This window comes from Talpa occidentalis, unplaced genomic scaffold, assembly GCF_014898055.3.
Source record: "Talpa occidentalis isolate TD23 unplaced genomic scaffold, MPIMG_talOcc4v2.1 talOcc4.7, whole genome shotgun sequence".
In the NCBI taxonomy this organism is placed as follows: domain Eukaryota; kingdom Metazoa; phylum Chordata; class Mammalia; order Eulipotyphla; family Talpidae; genus Talpa; species Talpa occidentalis.
Genome location: NW_023605083.1, coordinates 132802256 through 132830250, shown reverse-complemented (window position 1 = coordinate 132830250; position 27995 = coordinate 132802256). Strand labels below are relative to the sequence as shown.

Here is a 27995-nt window from a genome sequence, read left to right as displayed (position 1 = left end):
ATGGAACAAGACACAACCTTTATCACCTCCGCGTACGTTTTACTCATCGCTCCCCCACCCTCCCATCAAACGCGCCTGGAGGGAACAGGCAGAGGTTCAGTGAGCATCCTTCATCCGTCCGTCAGCACAGCACGGAGACTTCTAGTAAGACTCGGCAGAATAAACGAGACGAGGAAGGGGTCTGTCCATTCTTACTACAGAGCGCCTGTCCCACCCAGGATCCGGATCGCGCCTCGGGGCTCGGGGCCCCGACTCCCGGGGGCACAGCGACCATCCTTCCCTCTTTCCTCGCTAGGGAAGCAGCGTTCATGGCAGGCACCTGACTGCCCCATTCCAGCTCCCCACTCAGGCCTCACCAGCCGCGCTGCCCGCCGTTTCGACCCCAGTCTCGCCGTCGGACTCAGGCTCTGAATCTTCCGCGTAAACTGCCAGAGACGACAAGACATTCTTCTTCCCCGCCATCTTATTCCCACAGCCCCGGCGTGGCTCACTTCTATGACTCCCTAGGCCGACTTCCGTACCGAAAGGCGGCTGCTTCCGGGTCCCAGGAGACCCCGCGCCCATTCCGGACAAATGAACCAATCAAACGGGTCGATTCTGCACCTGATCCCGCCCCCCCGCACGAGCGCTAACTCAACGTCATCACTGCGCGCCGGACGAGCTTGTGTGGCTATTACCTGACAGTGAATTGGAGCCGTTTGGTTTCTCAGTTGGGGGAGGCACATGGGGGTCTTCTCGTCGAGTCACCAGCGGCCCGACGAGATCCCTTCGCTCCTGGGCGGCCCACGGCCGGCTCTGATATCTTGGAGTGAAGCGAGGGAGGCTTCCGCTGGGGAAGGGAGGAGAGAGCAGATCTGGGAGTCAGAGGAGGGGAAGGGAAGAGCTCGCCTCCGGGCTGTGAGGATAAGAGGAGCGAGGTCCCGGGGGCACGGGGAGGGGTAGTGGTCAAGCCTGCGTTTATAGAAGGAGCAAAAGGTGAATTTTAGAACAAAAATCCACCTTCTCCAATTATGTTTCTTCTTGTGATCTGATTTCTTGCTCCCTGCGATGCGGTGCCTTGGGCTAGTTTTCAGTGGTTTTATTTTCACTGACCGTGAAGTGGAGATGTTCATTTACCCAGGAATGTGTTGCTTGAGGCAGTTCACCTGAGGCTGTATTGCTTTTTTAAAAATGTTGGAACATAACAAAGCAGAACAGAGAGTCCTTGCAGCAACCATCTGATCATCGCCTTTGCCCTTAACCTTTGGCCACTGCCTGTCGCTAAGATGAGCACCCGCTTTCCCTCTCCTTCCGACGCTGAGCGTCGAGTCCGGAGCACGTTGAAGAAGGTCTTTGGGTTTGACTCTTTTAAGACGCCTTTACAGGGAAGTGCGACCACGGCTGTGGTGAAAGGTAATGTTGCCAAACTGCCTGCCTTTGCGTTCGTACTGGCTATATCCTAGCAGTGCTGCAGAACGCCCTCCTGACCCTGCCTGCCCAGCCTTGGTCCACAGTTGGTTTTGGAAATCTTGTAGTCCTGTCACCCAAAGCTTGCAGTTTTATTGGCAGAGGCACCCAGCTGTTCTGAGTCTTCCAGAGCGATAAGATCGCCTTGTAAACTGTTACAGATTCTCATTCTTGTTCCTTTGTGTGTAGGGAGTAGTGGGGGATGGCAGGAAGAGCCTAACACAGTCACTGACTTTATGGGTAATCCCCTGGTTGAAAACTGAGTTGTCTGGGTCCCAAATAGGGAAGGAAGGAGTATATCAGAAACCTGAGTTAGTGACAGATGCAAGTTGTGAAGAATGTAATGTTATCTGTATTATAACTTTTGTAATCAAGACCTCTAAGTGATGACACTTCCATATCTACACAGCCATGCCCGCTCATCTAGAGCTATTTAGCTTTCATGTTTGGTTTGCTCTTCCATATCCCAGTAAGCCCAGGCTTCTTAACCTTGTAGTTATTGCCATTATCAGAAATGACTTGTGTACTTTTCCAAATCTTTCTGGATGCCTGCCCTTTTCCTAGGAAGGACGTTATACTGAGACCCTCCCCTGTGCTTCACACTGCTAAGTGCTTTTCCTACATTCTCATTTAATTTTTAACAGCCTTGATGAAGGAAAGTGATAAAGGGTAGGAAGGCTTGAGATGTTGTCTTCTTGTATTTTGCAGGTGACAGGGATGTCTTTGTGTGCATGCCCACGGGGGCAGGAAAGTCCCTCTGCTATCAGCTCCCTGCTGTCTTGGCGAGAGGCATCACCATTGTCATCTCTCCTCTCATTGCTTTGATTCAGGTGAGGCCTAAGGGAATGCAGATGGGAGCCCGGCATATTTAGGGGAAGCTTATTTATAGCTGCAAATGTCACTTCTCCTTTTTTTTTTTTAAAAAAAAGATTTATTTATTTATTTATATATACAAGCACTGGGTACAGTCAGAAGCGCTGGAGGGTGAGAGAATTCACCAGAGCGAGAGCGGAGAGCTGAGAGCAGAATAGGCAGAGTGATGAAGTACACTGCTGAGGGGAGCAGCAGGAGGCAGGAGAGGTCTGCGCACCTTGTGGGACCCTCACCTGGCGGCTGGGGATTGAACCGGCGCTGCAGAGGCTGCGGGCAGCTTCACAACCCAGCGCTCAACCGCCGCGCCAGCGGGGAGGCCCCACTTCTCCTTTCTTTAGTCTCTGCCTCTCATCTTCTTTGATTTGCCTAACTTCCTCTCTGTGTTGGGTTTCTGGATTGCCCAAGTATGGGGTTCTCTCATGAGTTATGAATGGGACCGTCTGGCCCCACAACTTGTCCCCACCGTTTCACCTTCGCTACTTCTTACGTGCAGAAAGGACACGGAGGGTGGGAGGAAGACACTTTCCGACCGCTGAGTACTCCCTGTAGTCACAATGACTTTTACCACTGGGTCTTGAGGGGCAATTGCGTGCCCTCTACGGCCTCTTCCCTCTTCTGTCCTCAGGACCAGGTGGACCACTTGCTGGCCCTGAAGGTACGAGTGAGTTCCTTGAACTCAAAGCTCTCCGCACAGGAGAAGAAGGAGCTGCTGTCTGACCTGGAGCAAGAAAAGCCCCGGATCAAACTTCTGTACATCACGCCAGAGATGGCGGCCTCGGCCTCCTTCCAGCCCACCCTGAACTCCCTGGTGTCCCGCCACCTGCTCTCCTACCTAGTGGTGGACGAAGCTCATTGTGTTTCACAGTGGGGACATGACTTCCGTCCTGACTACTTGCGTCTGGGCGCCCTGCGCTCCCACCTGGCACACATCCCGTGCGTCGCTCTGACCGCCACCGCCACCCCACAGGTCCAAGAGGACGTGTTTGCCACCCTGCACCTGAAGCAGCCGGTCGCCACCTTCAAGACGCCCTGCTTCCGAGCCAACCTCTTCTATGACGTGCAATTCAAGGAACTGCTCTCTGACCCCTACGGGAACCTGAAGGACTTCTGCCTTAAGGCTCTTGGACAGAAGGCTGATAAGGGGGTGCGGATGCTAAGTTTGGGGGGGGAGTGGCCAAGATACATCCCAATCGGGGTGCTAGCTGCAGCCTGGAGGTGGATACTGGTTTTCTAAGATCTGTGCCTTCTTTAGCTTCCTTAGCCAGAGTTTCTGAAAATTGGTGCACAAAGAGAATTGTCATTTTGGTCTCCTGCCATGTTCCCCTTCCTGGAGTACCCTTGTTCTGGAGTCCTTCTGGGGGAGACCAACAGCCAGACCCCCTGGAGGAGGCCTGTGCAGACCAGTCAACATTTGAGGGGAGGAGTCAGAGGGGTTGTCTTGAGTTCTGGGCTGCTCTGGCCCTGTCTGGTAGAGACTGACAGCCCTGCTGGGTGTCCTGCCTCAGAGGAGGCTGAGGCTATTGGGAGAAATCACAGAGCTGCCTTTCATGCGGGTGGTGGTAAAATGGGCTTATTTTTCACTTCTCCCCAATGTTCATTTTCCTCCTGTGTCTCCCCACTCAGATGTTGTCCGGCTGCGGCATTGTCTACTGCAGAACCAGAGAGGCCTGTGAGCAGCTGGCCATAGAGCTCAGTTACAGGGGTGTCAACGCCAAGGCTTACCATGCAGGTAAGGGTTGCCCATGCCACCTGGTCTTCCTTCCCAGAGGCCTCCTTCTCACCATCTCTTGTTCCTTGTGGTTCCTGGATAGCCAGGCAGTCCCTCGTCTCATCCCAGCTGCCCAGACAGAGCTCAAGTGATTCACTTAAATCCACTAAAAGGAGTCTCATTGCAAGGTTGAAAGGAGAATCGTGACTCCTGAATTATTTTTCTGTCCTGTACACACCCAGAGGTACTGCGTTTTCATAAGCCAGGCCAGAGGTGCTGCGTTTTCATAAGCCTGGCCTGGTTATTGGTGGTGTGGAAAGGGTGATGCTTTGGAGGTCGAAGGCTGTGGGTTTGAATCTTGGCACGAGCATTTGTTGAGTACTGAATGGGCTAAGTTCTTTATTAACTCAGGCTCAGGGAGGTTGAGAGCTGGGCCAAGGCCCTGCAGCTGCTAAGTGATGGGTTTGGGGTGTGTGGACAGTACCTGGCACGGTGTCAGACCCAGGTAGACCCCAGGGGAGATGTGAGCCCCCTTCCCTGCCTTCCTCTCTACAGGGCTGAAGGCTTCTGAAAGGACGCTGGTGCAGAACGAGTGGATGGAGGAGAAGGTCCCTGTGATCGTGGCGACCATTAGTTTTGGGATGGGAGTGGACAAAGCCAATGTCAGGTGAGCTGTGGTGCTGGTTGGACTTCCCAGTGGGTGCTGGGCTCAAGCGGGCTGCCTGGTGGCCTGCGCAAGGCCAGGTCCCCGTGTGCCTTGTACAGGGGGAGGGGAGGGAGGCCCAAATCATGCACTCCCCAGGGACAGCTCGTTCTGCTGTCTCCCAAGAGAGAGGGCAGCATGCAGACGTCAGGCTCCAGGCTCATCCTCTGTCAGCACAGCCCTGTTCACTCGCATCTTAGCAAAGGTCTCATTAGTGTCATTCCTTGCTGCTGCTTATGGACATTCCAGAAGAGATGGGGGTATCCCAGCCTCCTTCCCCACAGACAGTTGGGACATCTTAACCGCTAACTCCATCCTGACCTTCTAGCGGCATTTTGGGCTGTTGTATGAAGCCCTTTGCTCTGATTAACAGCAACAATAATGCTTTGTGGGGTCTACCAAGCACTTTGGCATACTACACGGTTAAGCCTTGTAGTGACCCTGAGTTGGTCTAGGAATTACTCTGTGTATGACATTTGAGAGGATGTGGACTTTGGGAATCGGAGTTGAAACCCTGGGTTAGCTTGTTAGGGGCCACAGCGAAGCCAGATAGCCCTCAGTTCAGGTCCTGGCTTTGTCTCCTGCCCCTGGCCCCTTGTACAGATTTAACTCTGAATCTACAAAGTGCGGCTGTCTCACGTGGTTGTGAGTGTTAAAATTAAGTAAGACAAATGTATGAACTGACCAGAGTAGGTATTTCACAAGTGTTATCCTTTAAGTTTAATATTTTTTCTTCTGGGCCTCTAGTTGTGAGGGTTTTTTCTTACATGTACTAGAATTGCCCCCTTCCCCCAACTCTTGCTGTGGCCTCTAAGCTGGGCTACTCTGAGTTAGGGAGGCCTGTTGATGGATGCAGGCACCCTCGCCACACTTACTCTGGGACCCCCTCTGCCTGACTACCTGCCAGTCGCCTGCACCAGTCCCAGGAGAGCCCTGCTGCCCGACTTGGTTACACCTCTCAGCTCATCTGCCACATCTCCTGCTGCTTGTCTCTTTGGATCCTGCAGGTTTGTCGCCCACTGGAATATTGCCAAGTCTATGGCTGGGTACTACCAGGAGTCTGGCCGGGCAGGCAGGGATGGGAAGCTGTCCTGGTGCCGCCTCTATTACTCCAGGAATGACCGGGACCAAGTCAGCTTCCTGATCAGAAAGGAAATAGCAAAACTCCAGGTAAGTTATGGGCCGCAGGACCCCTTCCTGCCCACACCCACCCCTCTCCAATTCACGCAGCTATTTCTGAATCCGGATGGAGCCCCTTTAAGCTAGAGAGGTGCTCCTGGACCCAGCGGGCAGGCATGAGGATATGTGTGCTGGTGGATGGGCAGTCTGCAGCAGGCTAGGCTCACTTTTTTCTTTATGGTTATCTTTTTTATTTTTATTTAATTTTTTTAAGGAAGTACCGTTATCTTACATCCTTGTTAACTTTTTGATTTTCTTTTAAATAAAGGTTTGTTTGCTTTTTTTTTTTTAAGATTTATTTATGCACACAAGAACTGAGGTATAGGCCGGGGGGGGGGGGGGCAGGGGACAAGAGGATTCACCAGAGACAGAGTGGAGAGTAGAACAGGCATACCGACCGAAATACACTGCTGAGGGGAGCTGCAGGGAGACAGGAGAGGTCTGCTGCGCCATGTGGGTAGCTCCCTGGCTGGCCAGGGATCGAACTTGTGCTGCAATGGCTGCGGATAGTGTCATAGTGCTGAGACTTAACCCCTTGCACCACCAGGGAGGCCCCTAATTTTTTTATTTTTATGTTTCTCTTAATGGTCTTTCGTGTGCACATTCTTGTACGTCGTCATTATGATGCCCACCTTGTTTTAATTAGCGTTGTTACAGAAGCCTTCCACATGATGTCTTAAGTTCTTTGCTTTTAGTCTGGTTGTACATTCTTTGTAGAGAGTCAGAAACAGACCCAAGTATATAAGGAAAGTTGGTGTGTGATAGATAACATAAAAACCAATCGGAAAAGGATGACCTGTTGAATAATAGCTGCTGGGAAAGATAAAATCAGATTTCTGCCTCATACCATACACATGGAAATCACTATGTGTGCCTTTGAGAAAGGGAAGGGTGTGTCAAGATTTTCAAAGCAGAAACCATCCAGGAAGATTTGCTCTTTTATCTGAAATTAGACAAGGAAAACATCTTGGTGAGGTGATTGGGGATAAGGTTACTTAAACTCACTAACACAATGAATTACAAGAATTCACACCAGGTTCATCATGGAGACATTTGAGATCCTTTGAGATAAACAGAAGCTCCAGAAAGCTTCTGGAAAGCTGATGTAGGAAGGACTGGGAGCCAGAAGAGCATCAGTGTCTCCACTGTCCACCACAAACTAGACAGCAATAAAATGGTGCCTTTCATTTCTGAATGAATTGAAAGAAGCAGAAAGTTGATAATGCCTCTCAGGCGTCCATGGCCTATTTTCTTTACTTTTCTGTGGTTTTAATTTCATAATTTTTAGAAAACTTGATAAAATATGTTTAAAAAGGCAAGTCATGACTTTCAGAAGTACTCACTGTTAACACTCAGTGTACTGCACAGAGGCATGTTGTTCCTAATACCGACGTGTGTACATTTGTGAGTCCCTACATACACGCCCAGTGCGTAGTGACTGTTGAATTAGACCATGCCACACAGTGGTTCCTGAGTGCCACTCTGGGTCCTTTGCATGAGAATCATCTGAGCAGCTTTTTGAAAATATAAACTCCCCAAAACATTGGTTCCAGAGAGTTTGGTCCGGTAACCTAGAGTGAGCCCCAGTTCAGTCTTTTAAAGGTTCCCCAGGTGGTCAGGTTTGGGGACACTGTAACGACTCTCTAACCATCGAGTCTTTTTCTCTGTCATTATTTTTTGAGCTACTAAAAAGTCTAAGACTTTTTCTTGTCTCCAGGAAAAGAGGGGGAACAAAGCATCTGATAAAGCTACTCTCTTGGCCTTTGATGCCCTGGTGACCTTCTGTGAAGAAACGGGGTAAGTGACTTATTTCGTATCAGAGCAGGGTGTTAGTGAGATCTGAGATCTTCTCCCCTAACCCACACTAGTTACGCAGCTAAAGTAAGGCAGCCATGGGCCACCAAGGGCGCTGCTTATGGCAGCCATTATGTGGGGTGTCCTGTCAAGCAGCATGGAAGCTGGTACCAGAAACTAGCAGTGTGAGGACTCATTCAGTGATTTGAGGGGTCATCCATCCACCCCACACCACCTGCTGGCCCCAAGAGTGATGCAGTCCTGAGCACATGACCTCTTCTGAGCCACTGGCACGTCCCTGATCTGGGCCATGGCTTCACTGAAGTAATAGTCATGTGTACCTTGGACCCACACAGGCCAGTACCCACTTGGAACCCACTTTCCTATTTTACCTGCACCTCCTGTTGGAGCAGGAGGGGACATGATGAGCCTGAGAGCTGCTCAGTGGCGGGGAGGTTGTGGCGGGGTGGGGTCTGGGCACCAGCAGTGTGGTGTGGGGGGTTTTCCGGGAGTGACTCTGGACAAACTAGGAGAACTTGGCGTTTGTGCAGCCCCTTGGTCTGTAAGAGCCCTTTGAGCCTTTGAGCCCTTCTGACTCAGACGAAAAGCCTGGGTCCAGAGAGGTCACGGAGCTCACGTAGATGTCTTGAATCCCACGTCTTCCATCTCCAGTGACGTCATATTTGCTTGCACACACCATCTTGGTTTTTGCAAGAGCTGAATTTGAAGCATGGAGTTGGTAAAGAGCGTGGCACTGGTGTCTGTCTAGCAGATGTTTGGGGGGCTCCTCTGGTAACCAGAGGGATATTACCTGGGTGGTGTGCTTTCACTCCCACCCCTCCGTGGCTCCTGGCCTGGACTGCTCCTTTCTCCAAGCAACCATCCCTCATTAGACCTCTGGGCGGGGCCACGCCCAGCAGAGGCGGGTGGCTGCTATGCCAGAATTGCTCTTGCCCATAGCCACCGTGACCAGAACCTTGCTGGGCGCTAGTTCCGGGGTCGCTCCGCTGGCCTCAAGCTCCTTGGGAGGGGCTTGTCACCACAGGGCCTGTCCACGCAAGTTGTCAAGAGTCCCTCTGCTGGAGACAGCCCTGACGCTTCTTGTCTGGGATGAGTCTGAGGAAGAGCCTGTGGGGCTCTTGGGTTGGCTCAGCTGTATCCCTAGTGGCTGCAGCATCCGCCCAGGCAAGAGCACAGGGCCTCCAGGGCCCTCCGCCTTTATTTCTCCTGTCTCATACCAGGGGGCTGGAGGCTCCGAGTGCATTGTGGGTCACCCAGTGCATCAGGGGACCTCTTAGTGCATTGGGGGCCTCCTAGGACACCTGGCAGGGAGGGCTGACCCTGGGATGGAATAAAGACCGCAGTGTGGCCAGATTTGAAATTGTTCTTTGTGTGAGAGAATGTTTCTTTGCTGCATGCAGGAAAAGCCCCTTTCCACCAGGTATCTGTCTGCTAAGAGTAGTCCTGGCTTGAGGTTGAAGTTGGAACAGCTGTGCTGTAGGGGCACCTGGGATCGAGGGTCAGGCCAAGACAGTGACTGACTGCCAGGCCCTTTGGACATGGGGGTGACAGTGGTGGCAGAGAGGACCCCTCTCTGCTTGTTTGGTCCAGTAGGGACAACACTCTGCACAGACCCCCTTTTAGGGTCTGGGGCTCCTGAGAGACGCACCTGGTACCTCTGGACCAACGAAAGATGCTCAGGTCATCCCAGCCAGGCCTAGGGGCGTTGTGGTTTTCCTCTCTCCTTCCTCTTGAGTATGGCCTCGGAAAAGAAATGTTGATTATTCATGGCAGGGCTTTTTAAACTCCTAGTGTGGAAAGGAAAAGCGATTAGGTCTGAAGCAACCTCGAGCCAAGAGGCCTTGCACTTTGTGTGCATTGGGCTGGGCTGGGCTGGGCCGTCTCCTGGGACCGGGCTGGGAGCTCAGCAACCAAGCAGCCTTGTTGTGTTCTTTGTGTGCTCGATGATCATTCGTTCATTTCTCCATCCAGCAGATGTTGATTGCTTCTGACTCTGTGCCCGGCCCTTTGGGCGTGGGGGTTTTGGTAGTGGCGGACAGGACCCCTCCCCTGGTCCAGGAGGGAAGACAGGCACTCACCAGCGAATCACATAAAAAATGTATAATTCTAGACTGTTCAAAGAGCTTGGGGGAAAAGGTACATGGTGTATGAGAGTGTATAGTAGGTGACTCCCTCTGGGTCCCCTAAAAGTCAGTCATTGCTCTTCACACTTGACCTTCTCCAATGGAGGGAGGACCCCAAACATCACCGCAAACAAGATGAGGAACAGGACCATGGAGATGAACAAGCTGATCACGACCAGGCCCCCCTGGTCCCAGGCGTTCTGCCAGTACTCCTCGTTCCACTCTGCTTTCTCCTCTGCCAGGTTATCCATGTGAACCTGGAAAGAGGGTCAGAGACCTGAGTGCAGGGGCCTCTCCAGGCCCTGTCCCAGGCACTGTCCCTCCATAGCAGTCCCAACTTCACCCTCCATAGCAGTCTCAGAGGACAGCTCGCCCCCCACTGCAGATCGTGATACTGGGGGGCAGGGAGGTGGCAGGTTCCTCGGGCTTGGTGCCTCCTGCAAGCAGCACATGCACATTCCTCCTCTACAGAGGCAGGAGCAGGGACTGGCACCAAGAGAGGGGCCCTCGGGTGCTGCCCAAGGCTCCCTCTGGACTCTCCGGGCCTTCCCCGGGTAGCCCTGCTCTTGAGGACTCTCCTGTCCCTGAGACCCAGTCAGGTGGAATCTCGAAAACACCACACTAGATCCTTCCTATTTCTCCCGCCTCAGTTGCCAAACACTTGGGGAAGCATTTTGAGAGGCCAGCACAGGAGCCAAGCCCTCAGCAAACTGGAAGCAGAAGGACTCACTAGTTTTGAAAGCTGAATGGCAGAGGGCTGCCGCCGCTGAAGGGCAGTGGAGAAGAGGGGGTGCCTACCTGATTGCTGGGTCCTGAGAGGTGAGGGCGACCCTTCGGCTCCACGCTCACCACACAGATCTGCGCCCCCACTCAGCCACAGCTGTTGTGAAGGAAAGGCGTGCGCACTGCCCAGCGGCCCCGACCAGGCCTCATTGCTGTAACCAAAGCAAACAAAGGTGGGCTAGGGCCAGTTGCCTAGCAACCACATTCCCTTCTACCCTTTCACAGTCACCCCACAAGTGCTTCTGCCCTTTTGTGATGTCACTGGGGGGCAGCTCGGGGTACAATTGGTGAGTGAGCCTCGCTGAGTCTTGAGTTGGGGTGCAGGGTGACCAGTAGATCAGGACCACTCTGCTGCCTCCTCTGTGGCTGGGTCCCACCTCTCCTCTCTGCCGGGGTGACCTGTCCTGAGAGGCCAGCCCAGCGCGGGAAGACCTGGGGTTGTCCGCTTCCTGTGGTGCTGTTGAATGATTAACTGCAGCTCTGCCTGGCACCTCCGGGAGCCAGTTCTGGGTGGAGGTGATTACCACCCTCCAGGCCCTGGGTGCCTACGGAGGGAGGCCTGACTTCTCCCTCAGCGCCTTTGCCTGCCTCTCGGCGGCCTGACCTCAGCTGCTGCTGCTTTATGTGGTTGATTCTTTCCCACGGCTGTGATGGGTGCTAGGAAGCGGGGAGGAGCAGTACCTTGAGATTGAAAACCACCTCTGACTCTTAAAAGACAGAACTTGCATGCCTGCTCTGGCCAGGAGCTGCCACTGGGGCTGCGTGTCTAGTTGTGAAGGGAGACGGGCCCGCCCTGCCCGCCCAGTGCTCACATTCTATGCCCCTACATCCCCCGCCCTGCTTGTTAGTCATCTGGGAGCTTCTCTGAGTCTCTGGGTCCAGCCGGCCCTGTCCCACTTAGAGCAGCATTCTGTGTGCACCCCGCAGTCAGGCTGCGAGGCCGCAGGCCACGGGCAGGTTCCACAAAGCCCTTAACTATCCCGGGCGGCCCTGACCCGCTTCCCTGCTCTTCGCGCTCCTTCTGTAAAACACACTGACTAATGCCCTTGGCCTGCTGGACACTCCCAGTCAATAAACTGGTCCCCAGTGCTCCCTCCAACTTCCACCCCAGCAGTGGGGCGAGATGCTTCTCAGGAGAGGGTTGTTCCCAGGCCTGTTTGTGGCGGTGGCTCTTGTTGCTGCAACTATGTGTTTGCATTTACCATTACCAAAAAAATAAAAGCCACAGTCGTAGCCCAAACCCCAGTGTTTCAGCTGGGGGCAGGCCCAGAGGCTAAGGAACTCGGCAGAGGCCGCCTGGCCAGGAGCTCAGTGCTGGGCAGGGGTCTGGGCCCCGCTGTTCAGCTCCGCTCCCGCTCAGCACTGCACCTCGGGGTGGGAGGAGAGCGGAAGTCGTCCTTTCTATAAATACTTATTTGACCATTTGGAGTGACTAATAATATTCCTGTCAGAACAGATGTGGACAGCTGTTAAGCATTTTGTAAAAATCTGTAAGCCTTTCCACGCTCGGATTTCTCTGCGGATGGCTTCCAGTTCTGTCTCACAGAGCCAAAATTAGCAAACAGACAGAACAGGGACTCTGGTCAGCACCCCGCACCTGAGAAAAGACCCTGGCTCTGGCTCTACCTCAGAAGGGTGGCCCAGGCCACCCTTAGAATGTGTGTGCCTCCGTTAGAATGAGGTGTGTGGAGACTGTGGCGTCGACATCAGGGTCGCTCTTGTCCACTTTTTCAGTTGTGGGCCCTGGTCACAAACCCAACCGGTGTGACATTCCAAGACCAGCTTAACGGGGAGGGAATAGGTGCCTTGGGTACGGTGTCTCCTGGCGGCCAAGGGGCGTCCTGGTCACAAGTGATGTTTAAGTCAACAGAAGGCTGCGTCAGAGCTGGAGTTCAGCGTCAGCAGCCTTCGGGAGGCAGGTGGCTCCAGAGGGAATAGGTGGCTTTTTAGAGGACTGTCCTCAGTTTTTTAAGGCCTGGCATTGGCATTAACCACATCAGTTATGTCATGTGAGAGTTGAACTGTAGATTGCTTTTGTGGGGGAGAGCAGGCGAGTCCCCCGTCTCCTTTAGGTTCTTCTAGACTGGCAGATTGGCAAGAGAAAAATACCCCAAAACAATGTGTGTCCCTCCTGTGCACATAGGAGAGACTCAGCAGAGTGAGCAACTTGCCAAAATGGCTTAAGTCACCTCTTTAAGAATTCAGAGAGGGATACAGGATGTTGGGGAGGAGGGGAAGCCTGTTACGGGCAGTCATGTGGGAAGGCCCAGCAGAGGGGGGCATGACTGACAGCAGATTACCCTCCTCCACTGATAAGAGTTAAAGACTTAAAGGGATCGGGTCTTCCTGAGGCCGAGGAGCCAGCCCTCACACGGGGCGCGTTTCCCTTCTACATGAAAGTGTCTCTTACAAAGGGCAACCTGCACCCCACTGTCAGAGTTCCCCCTAGGAAACAGTCCTTATGCCAGAGAGACATTTTTGGAGTGGCAGATCTTGTTCCCCCACCGGGTAACATGTTCACATTTGAGAAAACATTTAGGAGAAAACTGGTCTGCTGGTGCCAAGTTTTGCGATGAAATTTGTGAAGCGGTAGCTTGGCTGAGGCTTCCACTAGGCATGAGGTGCGGACAGCAGAGGCACGGATGTGAGGTGCCACCCTTCTGAGGAACCGAGACCTGTGTGTGGTGCAGCAGAGACCGCAGCTAGGAGGGGGAGCTGCCGGGGCCTGCTGCAGTGACCGCAGGTGGACGTGGATTGTGGCGGCCCTGGGCCAAGTGGCCAGTCAGCCACTTCTGGGCTCAGCCTGGAGGCCGCCCTCCCGCTGTGTGTCTGTTTCCTTTCCTGCTGTGGGGAAGGGCTGCCTCCTCTCCAGGCGCAGCTCCCCCAGCCAGGCCTGCGCAGGCCAGTCTCCCGTCATGCGGAGCAGAGCTGCTTAGGTTGGGTGGGGTGGAAGCCTGTCCGGGCCTTGGCCTATAGCTGGGGCTGCCTTTGGTGGGGGGCTCCGTGGACACCAGTCAGCGCTTTGTGGGCAGGGACAGCATCTTCTCGGACTCAGGAGCCTGTGCTGCCTGGCCTGGATGAGCAAAATGCAGACGGCCACTGGGCCCAGGGCTCTGCCCCTCCACAGCGGGACGGGGAGCTGGGTCTTTTCTAGCCCAGAGGCTGGGCCTCAGCGGCCCTCAGCAAGGGACATTGCGGATGCTGATGAAAGCGGCTTAAGGAAAGTCACAGGGAGCTCGGGCGGCTGAGCTGTCGGAGCCTCTCCTGGGGCTACGCCGCTGTGGGCTGAAAAGGGGCTGAAAAGGGCAGGGCTCTGTCTGTCCCTCCTGCCTTCCCTGTGTTTTGCTTCTGGGAGGGAGACTGGGTGGGGCCCACCCAGCTCTTCCGGTCTGCGCCCCGCCTGCTCACAGGGAAGTTATTTGGAGATGGTTTGAGGTGTGGGTGTTTGGGATGTGGGATTTGCTGGTGGAGGGTGATGGAATCAGAGCTCTGTCTGGATGCCAGGCCGTGGTGCTGAGCCCGGGCTGGGAGTGGGGCCTGGGAGGCCGACTGCAGCTCCGAGGTGGCTTGAGCTTGGGCGAGGTGCTGAATGTCAGAAAGGCCCCGTTTCCGCGCCTCTAGAAGGGAGGGTAGTGAGGTGTTTGTGTGAGGTAAATGCAGGTACCTGCATCAGAATGCTGAAGACCAAGGCTGAGCGTTCACAGGTGCTCGGATTTTCGCCGTCTTGTCCTCATCGCCGTCATCCTTGCGATCGTTTCCTCGGACCCCAGGCGGACCCCCGGCTTCTGCGCGGTGTGTCCGGCACAGCAGGCCCTTGAGGAAGCGCTTCCTCTCTGGGTTGTCAGCCCAAACCAAACTGGTCAGACAGGTCCCTGGACACCAGGAAGTGAAACCAGCCTGAGAGTGCCACCCGCCTGCCAGCAGGAGAGGGAGGGCTGGGGCTGGCATCCCCTCGCACCCCCTCTCGGCTCCCTGATTTAGCGGGTGCTGCCCCGGGCAGCCAGAACACTGACTGCTCCGATGTACACAAATGCAGGTGCTTTCTGGCTCTGGGGACCCTTGGGGAGAGAGGGGGAGGTACCCCGGGGGCCTTCTGCTTCCCTTACCCTCTTCCCTGGGAGGGTAGCTCAGCCTGGAAAGTGCCCTCGGAGACCAAGCGAACTGAAGGGAAGAGGCAGGCAGTTGCTCCTCGGCAGGGCCAGGTTGCCCCGGGCCAGTGCCTCATGTGGAGGGCACATGATGATGGGTCACCTCTGCCCCGCTCTGAGGACACAGCAGCTCTGTGCCATGTGTCCCACCCAGGTCACCCGAGTTTGTCCTCACAAGCTGCCCCAGGAGATGGGGACTGGGTACAAGGCCCAGGGAGGCCCCAGGAATGACCTGTGCTCCCTGGCGAGGTTCTGCACCTGGCAGTGGCCAGGGAGAGGGTGAGGGGGGCAGGTGCAGGGGGTGGGGGTGTGTGTGCCAGGAGCCCGGTCTCTTTTCAAAGCCAAAATCCCCCAAGTGCAGATGTTTGGGGAGCCCTGGCCTGAGCTGCTCATGGGAGTCATGACCGTGGAGTGTTTGTGGGTTCCTGAGCCAGCACCGGCCCAGGGCGCGCAGTCCCGTGTCGTGGAGGGGTGCCTGGGAGCCGGGGCTGAGCCCGTTACAGCCTGTGCTCCTCAGGAATTTCCCTGCGCCCTTTCTCTGCATGTTTTCAGCTTTCACGGGCACAAGAGGAGCAGAGGCCTGGAAAGGACAACCCCGGCCCCCACCCTTCCAATGCCCAGTCCAGGGAGCTGGCACCACAGAACATAGAACCCAAAAGTTTTTACTGGGAAAGAAACAGGCACATACTGGGGAGATCACTGACGTGCCTCCCTCCAGCAGGCCCTGGGTCCTGCAGCTGTTGCTCTGGCCCCTGCCCTCGGCCTGCTCCTCTTTGGCTGGGCTGGCAGGATCCCGAGGGCCAGCCCTCCAGAGGTGCAGGCCTTCTTCCACCAGGTCGCTGCTCCTCAGCGCCCAGCGGCCACTGACAGGGGAGGGTCAGTGGGCGCGCCATCCCATTTCCTCACTGAGGGCCCCGCTGGCTCTCTGGGTGTCTCCTCTCCAGCTTCTCCTGGTCCCCTCCGTCCTCAGCGGGGGGCCATGGGCTGCACCTGGCTCTTCCTGCCCCGGGCGGCGGGGCCACAGCAGCTGGAGCAGCAGCAGCTACAGGCGATCAGCAGCAGCAGCAGGACAGTGGCTAGAGGTTGGGAGAGCACAGAGCGGGGATCTCGGCAGTGGGGAAGAGGGGAGACCCACCCAGCCTCTGAAGAAGCCCTCCTGAGGTGCGGTGGCCCACTGGTCAGAAATACCCGAGTCTGACAGAGGCATTGGGGTGCCCAAGCCGGTCAATGGGCCCTGACCTTCCAGCCCTACCAACTTGCTGCCCAGAGCTTTGCACCCTTCATCCCTGGGCTGGAACGCTGGGGGTGCCTGGCCTTCAGCACCACCCCATCACTGGAACAGCACGCTGAAGGGCTGGAGGAAATCCTGTGGCCTCCCCAAGGGATGTCCCTGCTCTCCCTTGGACTGAGGTTGTCTGCTGCCTCCTCCAGCCCTGGCTAGCACCCTGCTCCCTCGGCTGCTGGGAAGCGCAGCGGGCTGGGGAGGTGGGCGCACTGACCTGTGAATAGGATGATGGCCGAGAAGGCCACGATCTCCACGGGCTCCGCCTGTGGCAGCCTCTGCAGCTTGAGCAGCAGCCTCTCGCCTACCTCCTTCATCTCCTGCACGAAGTTGGAGGCCCCCATGCTGTGCTGGGTTCCAGTGGGGTTCCTGCCAGGGTTCCTGCCGGACTGTGCTGAGCAGAGAGGACCTGGAGTCCCCAGGCTGGCCGAGATCCCGCCCTCACCTCCAAGGCCTGCAGAACGAGTTTGTCAGGTCTCACCCATCTCACACTGTCTCACTCCAGTGAGCAGAGAGCCGGAGGCCCCTCAGTGGTTCTCAGCCCCTGCCTGGCTGGCACTGCCTGGGGTGAGGGAAGCTGGTGATGACAGAGACTGAGACCCTCTGCTGGGGCAGCTCTGTCAGCCAGTCAAGGTCGGCCAAGGTTTCTGAGCTGGAGCTGGGTGACTTCACTGTCACATTCCTTTGTCTCAGATACCACTCCTAGGTTTTGCCTGGTGCCCACGCTGGCACGGCTCCCCAGGTGGCCCCTGGGCCATTCAGGACCTGGCTCAGACCTGCTCCTCTGGCCTGACCAGGGCAGTCCCCTCCGCTCCCACCCACCCCAGGTATGTGCCCACTCAGGCCTCCGAGCCCCAAGGCCAGAGCCTCTTCCTGTCTGGGGTGTCCAAGAGCCCAACAGCAGAGGGCCAGGCTAAGTCGGGGTGTGTTTTGCACTGAAGCTGCTTTCTTTGCTGCTTCCCTGTGGGTGCCAGGGGACCCGGACAGTCTGGGATCAACCCAACCTGTTTACCGGGAACACTCTCACCCCAGGGAGGGGGACAGCTGGCCGGGGTGCGTGGCAGACCTTGGGCTCTAGTTATTGTTGCCTCGTCCTGGTCTCAGCCAGGCCGAGCTCTGAGGCAGCTGTGGTCCGCAGGGCCGGTCACTCCCTGTGCTGGTCACTCCCCGTGCCGGGGTACAGCTGCCCTAGAACCGGCCAAGGGTCGTCTTCTCTAGCCTCTACCCATACTGGGCTCCCTGGGCTCCCCTGCCTGGCCTACGGCCTCCGCTTGAGCCCCTCTGGGGGAGGTGGGAGTTCCACCCTGTTCCTTCTAGGGCAGCTCCAGGCTCGTAGGAGGTGGGGCCTCCTGCTGGCCTCAGGTTAGTCCCACTGGTGGTTGCTTGGTGCACTCCTACCCCGCTCACGCTTCCCGGGCCTCGGGGCCTGGCTGGCAGCTGCTCCGTGTGCTCAGCCGTCCCAACAGAATGTTGCTGGAATCACCCTGGGTCTGAGTGTGGCCCTTTAAATCCTTTGTGACCCGGACGGGTCATGTCATCTTGCTGAGTGAGACTGTTCTTTTCCTCACTTCACACACGGGCCAGAGCAGCCTCCCTCTCGAAGCTGCGGGGCGTACCACCTGACAGCTCCTGCCTAGGGGGTGCCCAGCAGTGCCAGTGACCTTCCCAGGCACCTTGGGGGAGTTTCATTTGTGACGAATAAGCATCCTAGGCTGTTTATGGGGTGCGAGGTGGAGGGGGGGAGCTCTTTTAGGAAGTGGTGATGAGGGCAGCAGGCAGACACTGGTTCCTGGACAACACAATGGTTTCCTGCCGGAAGCAGGAGGCCCCTGGCGTTAGCTCCTAGTGGCTCTCACCCCACTGCAGGGTCAGCAGAGAGATTCAGATCCCTGTTTCCAAATGTGCCGAGAAGCACTAGATCCTCGGAGGCCACAGGTCACCCGCTCGCCCCTTTTAGCACGTGGGGCGATGGAACAGAGGCCACACAGGACGGGGGCCTGGCAGCCGCCCCCGTGGGGCCCCTCTGTCCCTTTGTCAGCCCAGCAGCCCGCTGAGGGCCTGCCCAGCGGTGACCAGGTGCCAGGCCCAGCACCCCTGAAGAAGGTGGGCTTTGTGTAAAGCTCAGCCCCACCCCGCCTATCGAGTCTGCAGCGGGCCTTTATCAGGGCTGTCACCCAGCGGGCAGGGCCAAGCCTGATCCCTGAGGGCACCCGTGGCGCTTGTCACCTAAGGGACAGACCTCCTGGTCTTGTAGCTCGGGTTCCTTGCTGAGCACCCTCTCCTGTCACACCCAGGGCCGGGCTTGTACAGGCAGGTGGGCCTTTCCGTCGTGGTTCTGGGCCTCTGGGCCATCGCCCTCCAGGTTTCTGGCTGGACAGGAGACCCCTGGTCTCCGAGAGGAGGGAGCCCCGGGAAGGTTTGCGCATTTCTAGACACGGGCTGCCTGGCTCCGCCCTCTCCACTCGTCCTGCTTCTCAGCCTGACAGCTCTGCGCCCGCGTCACTGAAGGCGGCCAACAGAGACGCCTTAGGTAGCCTTTTTACTTGCCCCAAACTCTGGGAGACACGGAACCCAGATCAGTTGAAGGGGGTGCTCTCCAGGGAAGGGAGGAGGCAGCAGCTTGGGCCGAGGAGATGCAGGAAAGTGGGCTTGATCAGAAGCTTCAGCTCCAGGTTGGCCATCCGTCCTCCAGGGGACTTGGGGACTCCAGGCCCCTTGGGGACGTGCGGGTGCATGCGGGCGGCAGGAGCGCTGGATGACGTGGCGGTTGGACGATGTGGCGGTCGCAGCTCGGCACCCGGGGCATCTGCTGGCATTGACCACCTGTACCCGGGCTGTCCCAGGGCTTGCTCGCGGGCTCCCCGCTGCGCCAGGCACAGGAGTGGGCGTGCTTGACGCAGCTGAGGAGACCCCAGACGCTGAGGAGTCCCCCCCATTGCTTTTCAGTAGATGTGTTGTCGTTTCTGCTGGGGTTTGAATGCTTAGTGAGGACTGTGGGGGAGCGGGAGGGGCCTTGTGTGCCTGGGGGCGGGGGCGGGGGCGGGTGGGAGGGGGCCGATGTTAGGGTACATTCCAGCAGGTCCCAGGCTGAATTCCCAGAGAGCTATTTAAAGCGAGGCCCAGAGGGTGCCTGACGCTGGTGCCCGATATAACCGGCAGCTGTCAGGTGACCGAGCGCCGTGTGCCCCAGCCATCGGCCTATAGGGAGCCCTCCCGGTTACGGCCGGGGGGACGTGGGTGCTGGGACCTCCAGTCTCGGGGAGGCAGGCAGGGAACTCGGGGCTGTTCCCCAAACTCCTTCCCGGACTGCTGCCTGCCCGGGAGCCAGGAACACCAAAGTCGCCTCCGCCCCACAGGAGTGGTGGCTCCCTACCCCCGGAAGGGAGAGCACCCCACCTGCCACGGGGGCTCTTGTGGCCACGTTTGAGCCCGTGGAGGGGGCACCTGGCTGGAGGGCAGCCAGGAGGGAGGAAAAGTGAGCAGGGCAGAGAGGAACTGGCAGAGCTGGAGGGACTAGAGGACGTGGCTTTATGCAGCCTCCACTGGCACCGAGGGCTTCTGGGTAGACCAGGCAGGCTCCCTGCAGGCTGATGGCTGCCACTGCCACGGTACCCAGGCTTCCCTTTTCCTTTTTGACAAACTGACACTCTCCGGCCCGAGGGCAGGCGGGTGTGTGAGCGGCTGATAAGTTGATAAGTCCACTGTGTTGTTGGCTCAGCCCCGGCTTCTTGCTCTGCCCTGGTGGTGGGCTGGAGCCTCCCACCCGCTCGGGGTTGCCTGAATGGCGTCACAGCTGGAATGGCAGCACTACCATCTTGGGGCGCTTGTGGAGCCCAGCGTGTGATCCACAGCGCGGAGGAGCCCACTGTGCCCCCACAGAGCCTCCGCACGAGGCCCCTTCCTGGTGCCTGGGCCTCGCCGTGCGAGAGGGGACGGTGACAAGCAGCCCCGCGGCACTTCCCGCGGCCCAGAAGCCAGCACCCCCCTTCTGTCCCAGCCCACAGTTACCCCACTGACTCTCATCTATAAGATGCCCCTGGCAGGCAGGCAGGGATCGGGGTCCCTGCACCCAAGGAAGGGACACAGGTGGTCGGGGCCCCGGGAACAAGCTGTTCCCAGGGGGCATCTTATAGATGAGAGTCAGTGGGGTGACTGTGGGCTCCGCCTGACCCCCTCCGCCCTGCACTGCCTGTCACTGTAGGCAGGAACTGAGTGTCCCCAGCCTCCAGCTCGGGCCAAAGCCCACAGCCAGTGCCCGCCCGGAACCCCGGGGCTGACCGTGGGTTTCCACTTCTCCCGACCTCATTTTCCTTTCTCAGTAGACGCCAGCCTGGGCGCTGGGAGGCAGACGCCTGGGGGGCGGCGTGGGGAGAGTCAGCCCAGTCTAAGCACGGGGAGGCAGGAGGGAGGAGTGGGCAGCAGCCCCTGCTCACAGGCCTGGCCCCAGAGCTGCCCGAGGAGCTGCCCGGGGGTCCCCATCGTGGTGGTGTGGGGACGGCCCGACTCCAGGGCGGTCCCTCCCCGCCCGACGCTCACTCTTACATTCACGGAGATTTGGCGGCTCAAGGGGGGCCTAGGCGTGCCCAGGGATACGCGCTGACCAGAGCCCTGGCAGTGGACAGCCCAGCCCCCTCAGAAGGTAGCAGCTGCCCCTCTTGTCCTGGACAGAGCTGAGATGGGCAGACCCTGTGCTGAGCCCCCAAGACCGGAGAGGGGTGGGGAGGGCGTGCTGCCTTGGCCCGGGGAGAGGGAGACGCAGCAGCCGCGACGTGGTATCCCGAGCCAGGGGCCGCATCCATCAGCAAACGAACTCGCGAAGGGAGCAGAGCCGGGGCCACCTCTGCTGTGGCCCAAGTGCTGGGTCCCAGCAAGAGCAGGGCATGCCCAGGCCTGGCCAGGAGCTGGGAGACGGTGACCTGGACTGTCCTGTCCTCCTACCCCTGACGTCTTGGCTCCGGGGGCTCCTGATGCCTCCTTCCCCCCCCCCCCCCCCCCCCCCCCCCCCCCCGGGCAGGCGACGTCACTCACCTGGGAGCTCAGGTGTCTGGCTTGGGGGCGTTGCTAGTGCTGGGGAGCCGAGGGCGTCCACGTGCTCCCCTGGCTGCCACCTCTTCCTTCCTTCCAGACGCCTCTTTCCTGACCTGCTGCTCCCTGGGCGCCTCTCCTCAGTGCAGCGGCAGGAGCTGCTGACAGCCAGCTGCTGTCTCGGCCTCAGCTTTTTTGTTGTTGGTCGTCCAGGAGATCCAAGTGTCAGATTACACGGGGCGGGGCGGCCCCTGAAGGGGGGCAGTGCCCCCCAGCACGGGAGGGAATCCCTGCTGAACTGGGCCCTGAAGCTGCAGGTTCTGGTGCTCCCTGCCCTGAGCTCTGCACACTCCCGCTGCCGCTCCTCCTCCTCTTCCTCTCTCCCGCCTGTGGGCTGGGCCTGGGCGGTGTGCACATGAGAGGAGGTGGCCTCTGGTTCCCTGGCGGAGGCAGAGACCCCTGGGAGGCTCCACCTGAGCCAGTGCAGTGGGGGGATGGGGGGAGGCCCTGCAGCCCTCCTAGCCCTTTGTCCCCTCATCATGGACCCTTTCCCCCCCCCCTTGCCCCCACCCCAACCTGTCCCTCTGACAACTCCCGGCCTGCTCCTCCCTGGCCTCTCCTCGGGAAGAAACTAAATAGTGGGGAAGCTGCTGGACCACCCAAGCAGCAGCTCCTTGGGGAGAACCTGGGAGTCCCCCGCGACTTGGGAGATGCCTGGGCCTGCTTCTCTGGCAAGGGGCCCTATAGTCCTTGGGGTCCCAGAGGAGGACAAGGCTGGTCTTAATCTGGCCAGTGTCTGCTGGGGCCTGTCCTGCACTCCAGGCCCAGCTACAGGGAAGGCCTTCATGGCCCAGTAGCTGATGGCCCCTGACATTTGGTCGTGCCACGCAGCAGTCCGGGCTGTGCCCGAGCAGGCAGGAGCCGACCCCAGCCCGCATCCGCGAGCTGTCAATGGGGCCCTTTGAGTGTGAGCACAAAACCCCAGTGAGTCAGGGACTAGAGGGAGGGCGCGGGGGGAAGGAAGCCAACCTTGTGGCCACACCACTTGGATGCCAGAGGCGGGACAGGCGGCCCCTGTGGACACTGGCACATTGATTTTCGGAGTGCTGGGAACAGCGCCCTCTGGCGGCCGCTCCGTGTGGGCCGTGCAGAGCTGCGCTCCCCGCCCAGCAAGCCAGGCTGCCAGCCTGCTTCTGTGCTTCCTGGGGGCAGCGTGGCCTTTGCTCCTGGAGTCAGCCAGGGCCCTCAGCTCCTCAGTGTCTTGGGAGCCCCAGGCAGTGCTCACGTGGAGGGGAGTTCTGGTTAGACCTGGCTCCAGCTGTTCTTGTCCCAGGATGTGACGTCAGGGAGGGGCCAGGACATCCTTGCCTGTGCTCTGGCATCTCCCTGGCTCCCCAGCCCTATGCCACAGTCCTTCAGCGGAAATGGCTGTTGTGAGGCCACAAGGGGGCCTCTGCACCTGCCCCCAGGTCCCAGGAGCCATAGCTGGAAGCTGGTCACCTTGCTGCCCACACAGGGACTGGCATGTGATGCCGGCGCTCTAAACTGCCTGCTTCCTGCTCACAGGCCGCCCCGGGACTCAGGCTGCGGGGACAGAAGGAAGAGGTCACTGAGGGACTGAAGCAGGCCAGAGTGCTGAGGCCAGGGCCACCTCCTGCTGTTCCCTCCCTCCCCACCTCCGCGGAAATGGCCAAGAGTAGTAATAGCAACTGCCCTCGCTGTGTGCCAGGCCCTCACACAGCCCTCAGGGCTGGTGCTGCTCACTCTGCTCTGCAGGTGGGCGTGAGGGGCTTGAGAGGGCTCTCCCCGAGGGCACAGCCCCAGAGGGCTCAGCCCAGCAGCAGCCTCAGAACACCCCGGCGCTGGAGGACCGGGGAGAGGGCATGGAGGCGGCGGAGAAGTAATCTGTAGAGAAGCAGGACAGAACGGGGTTCATGCCCTGCGTCCTCCGGGAACCCCTCTGGGTTACGTGACCTTGGGAAAACTCCTTCATCTCTGTCCTCATCTGTAAACTGGGTAAACAGATGATGTTTTGTGAGGCTCATCTGAAGTGAAGGGTGTAACGGGCACCTAGCCACGCTCAGCTGGAGTGGAGGGGCTGGGTGCCCTCACCCCTCGTCCCTGCTGGGCTGCCCGCTCCAGGTGCCGCCACGCCGCCATTGCCAAGTACTTCGGGGATGCCACCCCAGCCTGCGCCAGAGGCTGCGACCACTGCCAGAACCCCACGGCCGTGCGGAGACAGCTGGACGCCTTGGAGCACCGCAGCTGGAGCAAGACCTGCATCGGGCCCTCCCAGGGCAATGGCTTCGACCCCGAGCTCTATGAGGGCGGCCGCAGGGGATATGGGGGCTTCGGCAGGTGCGGAGCTGTGAAGCGGGGCCTGCTGCCCCCTGGGAGGAGTCTGGTGTTCTCTCCAGGCGCCAAGGGTAGATCAGAGGCAACAGTGTCGTGGTTCATCCCCCTGTCCGAGGGCCACGAGGGGGCCGGGACCTCTGTGTTGCCCCCAGCAGCCAGGACCTGGGGGACATCACTGCCCCAGCAGAGGGCAAAGCCCAGATCCTGGGGTGCCCACACGCTGCCTGTCTCTTAGGTATGAGGAAGGTTCTGGAGGCAGCGGGGACGAGGCCAGAGAGGAGGCCCACAAGAAGGAGTGGAATCTCTTCTACCACAAGCAGATGAGCCTGCGAAAGGTGGGTGTGGGGGGCGGGAGTCTTAGCAGAGTCCCTGGTGACCCCCCACATATATACCCCTTAAGTCCCTTACCTGGCAACGGACTGGCACCTGTCCTACAGCCAGGCAAGATGCTTCATGGACCCCTCATGTCTTGCAGGGCAAAGACCCGAAGGTGGAAGAATTTGTACCCCCAGGTCAGTACAGAACCATCCCCAGAGGGTGGGGGCTATTCCCAAGTGCGGAAGGAGGAGGCGTCTTTGGGGGTTGGGGATTCCAGAGAGCAGAACTCAGAGTGGAAGCCCCCTCCTCCCCCAGATGAGGACTGTCCTCTGAAGGAGGCTTCTAGCAGGAAGATCCCCAGGCTCACTGTGAAGGTAAGAGGGGGGCCCTCCTCACCCCCCCACTCAGGCTGCTCCCTGAGCCTCGGGGCTGGTGTGACGACCTCCCTCTCTGCGCAGGCCCGTGAGCACTGCCTGCGGCTCCTGGAGGAGGCTCTGAGCAGTAACCGCCGGGCCACTGGCACCCAGGGGTGAGTGTCCCTGCCCCGGAGGTGGGGGGGCTGGGAGCTTCCTGAGCAGGGCTCCGGGTTCCTGTTCACTTGGGCAGCAAGCCCTGGCTTGCTGGAGAGCCCCCTCCCCAAGCTGACCCATGCTGCTGGAGGGTCGGCTCCCCTCAGCCCCACCGGGGCAGGCTCGGCAGGGGCCTGTGCGTGGCTGTCGAAGGGGCCGTAAGCTGCAGCATGGTCGGTGAGTCCGGGTCAGAAGTCCCGGCCCAGGCCACTCCCACGCGGCCCAGAAGCCCCTCTCCAGCGTCCCTGGGGGGAGAATCCAGCAGGCGCCAGCAGGGCAGGTGCCCGGGTGCCCAACGCCTGCTGCTCATTGCTACCCTCAGACCTGACCTCCAGGCTGAGGCCGTGGAGCTGGAGCACCAGACCTTCCGAAACGCCAAGGTGGCCAACCTGTACAAGGCCAGCGTGCTGAAGAAGGTGGGTGGGGAAGGGCGGGAGGGGCGCCTCTGCACACCCCCCCAGGCCACCTAGCCCCCCATGAGGCCTAGTCCCCCATTAGGGGGAACCTGACTTCCCTCCCTTGCCAGTGGGGAGGTGTTTCCTGCAAACCCCCCAGGACCAGAACCTGCCCGGTGGCCAGCTGCCTGCAGCTGCGGGCCGAGAGGCCCCTCGTGGGAAGCCTGGGGTGGCGGCTGTCGGGAGCCAGCAGCGCCATCCCTGCCCGTCCTGTCCCAGGTGGCCGAGATCCACAGGGCCTCCAAGGACGGGCAGCCGTACGACGTGGGAGGCGCTGCCCAGAGCAGCAGGCCCCAGGCCGGGCCCCCGGAGCCCAGCGAGCACGACATCCAGCCCGCCTCCCAGGTGTACTCGGTGAGCGGCGCCCGCGGCTCCCGGACCCGGCTCCGGCCGTGTGCCTTTGCCCTCGGCCTCTGCCCTCCCCTGGCAGCGCAGCCCTGGCCCTTGAGCGTCCTTGCTCTGCCGGATGCGCCTCTGCAGCCCTCGCTCTCCTCTCATCAGCCTCACCCCGAGTGTGTGCCGCCCGGCCTGCCCCGCCCCCACGCCTAAGAGCCCTGCCTCGTCCACCCCTGTAGCGGCGACTGCCCTCCAGGGCCGGCTGGTCAGACCCTCTCTCCTCACAGCTCAAGCCCAAGCGGGTAGGAGCTGGTTTCCCCAAAGGCTCCTGCCCGTTCCAGACGGCCACGGAGCTGATGGAGAAGACTCGGGCGGTGCAGCAAGCGCCCCTGCCTGAGGGGGGAGATGCGCAGCAGCCCCCTGCCCAGCCCTGCAGCCTCCAGGATGAGGACCACAGTGAGCCCCGCCCTGGGCCCGGAGCAGAGGCCCCTGGAAGCAGTGCCCACGCTGGGGGGCCCGCTCCCGAGAAGAAGGCGAAAGGCCCCTCCCGGGGCAGTCCTGTTGCCAAGGCCCGGGCCAAGAAGCAGCAGCTTCTAGCCGCAGCGGCCCTCAAGGACTCTCAGAACATCGCCCGCTTCTTCTGCCAGAGGCCCGCGAGCCCGCCTCCACTGGCCCCGGCCCCGGGGGCGGAAGGTGCCGGCCCCTCCTGTGAGAAAGTAGGGGGGGCCCTGATGGCGGCCCCAGAGAACACAGGGGAGGAGACTGGAGCCCTGGGACGCTTGGCTGTCCCCCTTCAGCCCGAGGAGTGCCCCGGGGAGGCGCCAAGGTGAGGGCCCGGGTGGCCTGGGGATCTCGCACTGACCAGGCGGTCCCTGCACGGGCTCTGCAGGGCCCCTGGGGTGAGGGGGCAGCTGGGACCGGCAGCTGACGCCTGCTCTCCCTTCCCGCTCAGACACCCGGGGCCCCCTGGAGGCCAGCACAGCCCCGCAGAGGAGACGCAGAGGGGCAAACGACCCAGACCCCAGCAGGTGCTGACCGGGGTGAGGCCTGCGGGTGGGGAGGACAGGCGGGTATGGCACTGCTCTGGGGTAGGGATTTGGGAAAGTCTTGTCTTCTTTCCCTTAGCCCAGGGGAGAGGGGGCAGGCAGGAGGGTGCTGAGGCCCAGTCTTCCAGAAGGAGGGGAGAGGCTGGTGACAGGGAGCCCAAGAGTCATCTTCTCTTGTGGCCCCGACCAGGAGCACCCAGAGAACTGGGCTCAGAAGAGGCTTCGCCCTTCAGCCCAGGCCTCCATCTTGGCTGAGGCCCAGGGCAGCATCTCAGCTGGCCTTCAGGGCACCTTGAACCCTGCGGCCCATGGCTCCTGCCAGCTCTCAGCTCCTGGCACATCCCTGAAGGAGGCGGCGAATGTTGTAGTCAAGTGCCTGACTCCCTTCTACAAGGAGGGCAAGTTCGCCTCCAAGGTAGGTGCTGCAATATGGTCAGCTGCTGTCCTGCTCGGGGTGGGGTGTGCCCCCTCCCTGGGCCTGGGGGTGTGGGTGCAGTGGGGTGGCATACTACTAGTCCCAGGACCACACAGGGCAGGCTAGCCTGGAGGCCGCGGGCCCTCGGGTCCTGGCTGTAGGTGGCTGGGGCAGGGCAGGGGCCTGTGCCCGCCGCTTCTCTCCACCCTTTGCCTCCAGGAGTTATTCAAAGGCTTCGCCCGCCACCTCTCTCACCTGCTGGCACAGCAGACCTGCCCCGGAAGCAGCGGTGAGTGCCTGCAGTACTGGGCCAGGAGGCACTGGGGGGGGCTCTTCAGGGAGGAGACTGGCCCTCACGCCTCCCCACCCCAAATCTGTAGTGAAGGAAGAGGCCCAGCACCTCATCCAGCAGTTTTTCCTTGGCCGGGGCCGCTGTGAGAGTGACGCGGACTGGCTCAGCCCACGTGACGCCCAGAGATGATGGACGGCTGCCCCTCGGGGCCAGCGCGCGCCCCCTGCTGCTGGGGCCTCACTCAGCATGTGCACAGGCCTGTTGCCACCAGGGCCTCATCTCAGGTCCTGCCCCCGCCAGCTGCACCTGGCGTGGGGGAGCCCAGACTCCTGTCAAGACCAGAGGTCAGCCCCCTTTCTCGGAGCCTCTCTGTCTCTCCTGGCCCTTGTGGTTGGGTTTTCTGGGCTAGTCCCCCCAGATCACTAGGTGGTGGGTGGTGTGGATGCTGCCAGGAGAACAGGAAGAAGGGGTGTCCCCCACTACTTGTACTAAATGAGTCTAAGCTGGGCGAGGCATTGGGGCCTACTCAGGAAGAGCCCCTGCTGGCCCCGGGCCCCTGTTCCCCTAGCAATGCTTGCCTCCTACCTGGCCCCAGGTGAGGTGGGCAGCCAGGGCCTGTTCCCTGGTGGCACCTGGTCAGGAAGGCCAGGCCGGACCCAGGTGGTTGGCAGAGGAATAAAGTCCTGCTTGTTCTGACGCAAACATGCACACAGCCCTTTGCTCTCCGGAGTTTTATTTCCCCTGCAGCTACTTCTCCCAGGCCTGGGCTCCTGCTCATGTTGAGCCAGGGCCTGGGGCTTGTAGGCCAAGCCAAGTTCCTGCATCTCCCACCCCAGGCCAGGCCCGGCCTACAGGCGGTTCCCTGCTTGCTTTCCCAGTGGGCGTCACCGTCTCTCCTCATGGCCGCCATGAGGTTCCAGAACAGCCGTGTGAAGTCCAAACTCAGTGGCCTGAGGGCTGCCAGGGTGGCCTCCGGAGATACAAGGTCCAGAGAGAGGCCCCTTCCTGGTTTCTGCCCCTCCCCTACGCCTCTTGGGTGCGGCCAGGCACTACGCAATGCTAGTGCCCGAGCCGCTGGCCAGCAGGAAGGAGATGGTGTGCTTCAGCTCCTGGGCCTGCCGGGC

General features: G+C 59.5%; 5 protein-coding genes across 9 annotated transcripts in view; 1 reads left to right on the top strand and 4 right to left on the bottom strand.

Annotated features, from left to right (window-relative positions):
• The window catches only part of SAP30BP (SAP30 binding protein), a 30224-nt gene extending 29508 nt beyond the window's left edge, over positions 1 to 716 (bottom strand). The window contains exon 1 of the mRNA XM_037493874.2: positions 357 to 716. Coding sequence (XP_037349771.1) covers positions 357 to 564 — 208 coding nt within the window. The 5' untranslated portion in view covers positions 565 to 716. The remainder of the gene's footprint in view (positions 1 to 356) is intronic.
• On the top strand, positions 650 to 27821 carry RECQL5 (RecQ like helicase 5). Of its 2 annotated transcripts, none has more exons than XM_037493873.2 (19): positions 650 to 1392; positions 2155 to 2276; positions 2945 to 3463; positions 3943 to 4048; positions 4583 to 4694; positions 5738 to 5900; positions 7627 to 7706; positions 23228 to 23443; positions 23676 to 23775; positions 23916 to 23952; positions 24074 to 24132; positions 24217 to 24287; positions 24650 to 24743; positions 25002 to 25136; positions 25406 to 25944; positions 26071 to 26146; positions 26355 to 26579; positions 26799 to 26868; positions 26960 to 27821. In XM_037493873.2, the coding sequence occupies exons 1-19, from the start codon at positions 1266 to 1268 to the stop codon at positions 27058 to 27060; spliced, it is 2952 nt and encodes a 983-aa protein (XP_037349770.1). In that variant the 5' UTR covers positions 650 to 1265; the 3' UTR covers positions 27061 to 27821. The 2 variants fall into 2 exon arrangements, with proteins under 2 accessions (XP_037349770.1, XP_054545426.1); XM_054689451.1 differs by having other exon boundaries at positions 26071 to 26158.
• Positions 6444 to 10816, bottom strand: SMIM6 (small integral membrane protein 6). Of its 2 annotated transcripts, XR_008549701.1 has the most exons (3): positions 10646 to 10816; positions 9373 to 10104; positions 6444 to 6852 (listed from the first exon to the last, which is right to left on the bottom strand). XR_008549701.1 is itself a non-coding variant. In XM_037493877.2 (2 exons), the coding sequence occupies exon 2, from the start codon at positions 10096 to 10098 to the stop codon at positions 9919 to 9921; it is 180 nt and encodes a 59-aa protein (XP_037349774.1). In that variant the 5' UTR covers positions 10099 to 10104; positions 10646 to 10816; the 3' UTR covers positions 9362 to 9918. The 2 variants fall into 2 exon arrangements, 1 of the variants encoding a protein (XP_037349774.1); XM_037493877.2 differs by lacking the exon at positions 6444 to 6852 and having other exon boundaries at positions 9362 to 10104.
• On the bottom strand, positions 15428 to 21445 carry SMIM5 (small integral membrane protein 5). 3 transcript variants are annotated; one of them, XM_037493875.2, is made up of 3 exons: positions 21089 to 21445; positions 16278 to 16514; positions 15428 to 15854 (listed from the first exon to the last, which is right to left on the bottom strand). In XM_037493875.2, the coding sequence occupies exons 2-3, from the start codon at positions 16402 to 16404 to the stop codon at positions 15745 to 15747; spliced, it is 237 nt and encodes a 78-aa protein (XP_037349772.1). In that variant the 5' UTR covers positions 16405 to 16514; positions 21089 to 21445; the 3' UTR covers positions 15428 to 15744. The 3 variants fall into 3 exon arrangements, with proteins under 3 accessions (XP_037349772.1, XP_037349773.1, XP_054545427.1); XM_037493876.2 differs by lacking the exon at positions 21089 to 21445 and adding an exon at positions 17459 to 17612; XM_054689452.1 differs by lacking the exon at positions 21089 to 21445 and adding an exon at positions 17127 to 17132.
• The window catches only part of MYO15B (myosin XVB), a 31248-nt gene continuing 30673 nt past the window's right edge, over positions 27421 to 27995 (bottom strand). The window contains exon 66 of the mRNA XM_054688624.1: positions 27421 to 27986. Within this exon, the coding sequence (XP_054544599.1) occupies positions 27921 to 27986 (66 nt within the window). The 3' untranslated portion in view covers positions 27421 to 27920. The remainder of the gene's footprint in view (positions 27987 to 27995) is intronic.